At 57.2% G+C, this 3,693-nt stretch overlaps 1 protein-coding gene across 1 annotated transcript; it reads right to left on the reverse strand.

Annotated features, from left to right (window-relative positions):
- Positions 1-267: 267 nt before the first annotated feature.
- On the reverse strand, positions 268-1,469 carry NGA_0410000 (uncharacterized protein; the record flags this gene model as incomplete). Its single annotated transcript, XM_005854684.1, has 2 exons — positions 268-286; positions 364-1,469. The coding sequence occupies 2 exons, from the start codon at positions 1,467-1,469 to the stop codon at positions 268-270; spliced, it is 1,125 nt and encodes a 374-aa protein (XP_005854746.1).
- Between the last annotated feature and the right edge of the window lie 2,224 nt (positions 1,470-3,693).

Consider the following 3,693-nt stretch of genomic DNA (forward strand, 5'->3'; position numbering starts at 1 on the left):
GAGTAGTCATCTAATATTTCCGCTCCTCTTATTTCATCCCTTTCCTTACTCCTCACCAACCCCCTAACGATGCGTTCTTCAACGTCCAAAAGATCACTGAGAAGCACAGAAATTTTCACATTTTCATCTGGCGCACAAATGTCCGCATTTGATTTTTTCTCGGCTGCCTCAGAGCGCGGACTAGGAGCATGAGGGGAGGTGATCCTGGCTTCTCCGCTGTACATACTTAGAAGGATGGGCTTCTGATGCTCCCAAAAGCTGTTTCCATTAAATTTCCTTGCCTCCTCTACTCCCCCCTCATTGATTCCCATTTCTTCCTTTTCCAAGTTTTTGAGCCGGTCGTACAATCCACGGAGGGCATACCGTTTGATCCACACTGTGTACGTGTCGACACCTTCGTTCGCCCCTCGCCAGGTCACCACATTCGATCCCGAACCATCTAGGTCTTTTTTACTAAAAAATGGTTTTTCCGTTGATTTTCCATCCCATCCACCGCGAGAACCCAGGGCTTGCTGCAATCTTGCCCGCGCCTCCACCATCATGTCGATGATTTCCGGTCGGAAAATGGGCTCTGTCACCATCGCTTTGTGCCTCCGCGACTTACTTCTGTGCATGTATTTCGACTCATTTCTAAATACCGTGTAAGGACTCGCTCGCAACACCCAGGCGGGTCGCAGAATGTTCGGGAGGATGGGGGGGGCATCCGCCCTGGTCTCCATGTCGCCCATCCTATCTTCCAGACATTGTCGGAGGAAGGCACCGTCCCGCGAGGCGGCGATGAGAGAAAAAGGGAAATGCAGGCGCTGCTGATCCAAGCTGGTTCCTGCTGCCACCAAGCTATAGGGGGAATGGGAGAGGTTGACGGGCAGTTTGACCAAGACTCCCAGGCCAAAAAAGATCCCTTCTCCCACCAGACACTCCTGGTCTGCGGCCCGACCGGTATGGTTGCTGCCAATCTGGGCACCGTAGGCCACGTTCCCCCGTCCTCTGGGCCAGAGGGCGGCGATGAGCAAGGATTGATGGTGGAAGCCTACACAGGGGCCCACAAGGCTGTGGTGGCATTCGCCCGTCGCCACCCCACTGTCCGGGCCCAGCACCACGTGGCTGCATTTCCCCCCCGTATCCACGCTGCTGTGCTCCATCAAAAGGCTGTCCCGAACCAGGGCATGTCCACGGACAGCCACCCCCTCCTGTAAGAGGGAGCGAGAGACTACGGAACCCTCCACTACCCAGGTGGCCTCCTCCCGCCCGGAAAGAAGGCTGCTACTCTCCACTTCCGAATTTTCCAACCGGGCAAACGGGCCGATGAAGGAAGCAACGACGCGAGGACAGCATTGGACGATTGCATCGTGGCCGATGATTGTGTATATGACGGGTGAATCCTTGCTGGCGGTCGCACGGTCTCTCTCGTTGCCGTGCACGGCGTCCACCAGTGCGAGAAGACGGGCCGCGTAGGCCCCATCGGCCATTGGCGCGGAAGCCGATGGGTCCGATGCCTGGGCACCAAGGGAAGCATCAGATGGTGTGTCGTGGGCAGAGCCGGAGTGGAAAGCTTGGGCTAAGACCTCAGGCATCCTGGACGACGGATGCACGCACACGGGGCGCCCCAGCACCTCCGACCCCACCCGGATGACCCGCGCGCAGGAATAGGGACGTTCCCGATCGCCGGCATTGCCCCGCCCTTCCACCACACCGTTACCCACCACCATGGCACCCGATTCGATCACCACGTGGGCGAGGCGCTGGTTGCCTTTGATCAAGACGTTGGGGCCAGTCACCACGCAGTCAACAACCGTGGAATCGAACAAGCCACAAGCCTCACCGCCCGCCGAGCCGTCGACGGTCCCGGCAAAGTTTCCATGCAACAGCACTCTTCCATAAAAGGAGCAGCGGACGATCCGGGGGCAAGCGTCGTCATTTCCCGGAAGCAGTGTATTCCCCTCCACCACCCTGACTTGGCGCCAGTCCCCTGCCAAGCACCCATGGGCTTTGAGGTAATCTACCTCGGGCTCGGAGAGGGAGCGATGGGGCACTTCGCGGATCACTGGGGTAAATTCAGAAAGATTGGGGATAAATCAGCCGCAATCGGGATGAGAAGGCAGGGCTTTCTGGTGATGCTGGCCTACCTGCGCACCTCTGCAAGCACTTGATTACCGGACAGTCCTCTACAGTCGTGCCTTCTCTTGGAAAAGCCATTGTTTGAGACTTATTTCCTGAAGAATACTACAGGAGGTTAACACAGAAAAAAATAGTACTTGAACGTAAGAACGGTGAGTGATCTTATTTTCATTGTGAGGATCGAACGCGCAGCGCGGGATAGCATGTCCGGCTGAAAGCAAAATTAGGCCCAGACCTGTATGATTAAGCACACACGCAAGTCGTTTGCATTTGTGACGAAAATTTCACTGCAACTTCATATTTTGCGTGGATTGTGATGCTGCAAATGTGGTCTGTCCCTGCCCCCTGTTTACGCTCCTACTATGATGCAACCCCCCTTCCTAGTGTTCGCCTGTGACAGCGTAGCGCCATGCCTGTTCACTCCTGACATTGACATTGGTTGAACTCTTCCGAATGCGCAACATGCAATTCCATGTCTTCTTATACTATGACACCGGCCTCGTATTTCGTATATTTTGTCGGCTGCTAAGTTGCGTGGGCACTTTAAAACATTGCGTCGCGCCGGGTCAGGGGCCCATTAACACTCAATTCAATCGTCTTTGGTAATAACACAGGAAAGAACAACGCGCGTAATAAATGCGCGCCCATGGACACTAGAAGCACTGGAGTAGGTGCAAAAGCGGAAGATAATCAGCCAAGGAGGCAGCACCAGGGCTTTCACGATCATTCTCCGACGCCCGGGGCGCCTCCGGCTACATCAGGTGCAGTCACCACGTTCCCAGCTTCTCTTTCTCCCTCCCTTCCATCGAAGCCCGCCAAACCTGAATCCAATATCGTCATTGAGAGTGTACCTGCGCCTGCGGAATCTGCTCCTCCCGCTTCCACACCCGTCACCTCGGAAAGGAGACGAACTCCCCCCTGCCTTCAGGCCTGGAAGAGGGGCAACGCCATGCACTTTAGTCTTACCTTCCTGGATACCCTTGTCGTCACTTCCTTGATCCCTGCGCTCCCGTCGTTGGCCTCTACCCTGACAAGTGTTGCTGAGAACGTCCCCCTTCTCGTGGGGCTGATCGCAGCTTCCTTATTCCTAGGCCGCCTGGGCGGGGCTTTGTGTGGTCGGTTCGAGTGTCGTCCGTCCCACGCGCACGGACAGAGCCGCGACCCTCCCTCCAACGAAGACGGCGTCTCTCCTCCCTCTTTCCGGGCCGTTTTGGCCACAGTGCTCCTCTACAGCCTTGTGTGGTTGGTCCAAGGGCTGGTGAACTCCCTCTCCGTCTATGTTGTCGGGCAGTTCTTTGTCGGTGTGCATTTGGGGAACCACGCCGTGGGCTTGGAGGATGGGGGAGGGCACCCGCTCCCCCTCTTCTTGGGTGCCATGGTTGGTTTCTTGCTGAGTGGCCTCTTCGACGCGCAGCACACGTTGGATCCGTGCCGGGAGGGTGACGGAGCCTGTGTCCGGTGGGCGGGGAATGCCCCCATGGCGCCCGTCGGGGTGGCCGTGCTGGCCCTGTCGGTGGGGACGGGCGTCCTGGCCCTGCTGGCGTCGCAGTGCGTGGAGAGGGGGAGGGCGGGGGG

Source organism: Nannochloropsis gaditana (genome assembly GCF_000240725.1).
Source record: "Nannochloropsis gaditana CCMP526 unplaced genomic scaffold scaffold419, whole genome shotgun sequence".
NCBI classification, from domain to species: Eukaryota; class Eustigmatophyceae; order Eustigmatales; family Monodopsidaceae; genus Microchloropsis; species Microchloropsis gaditana.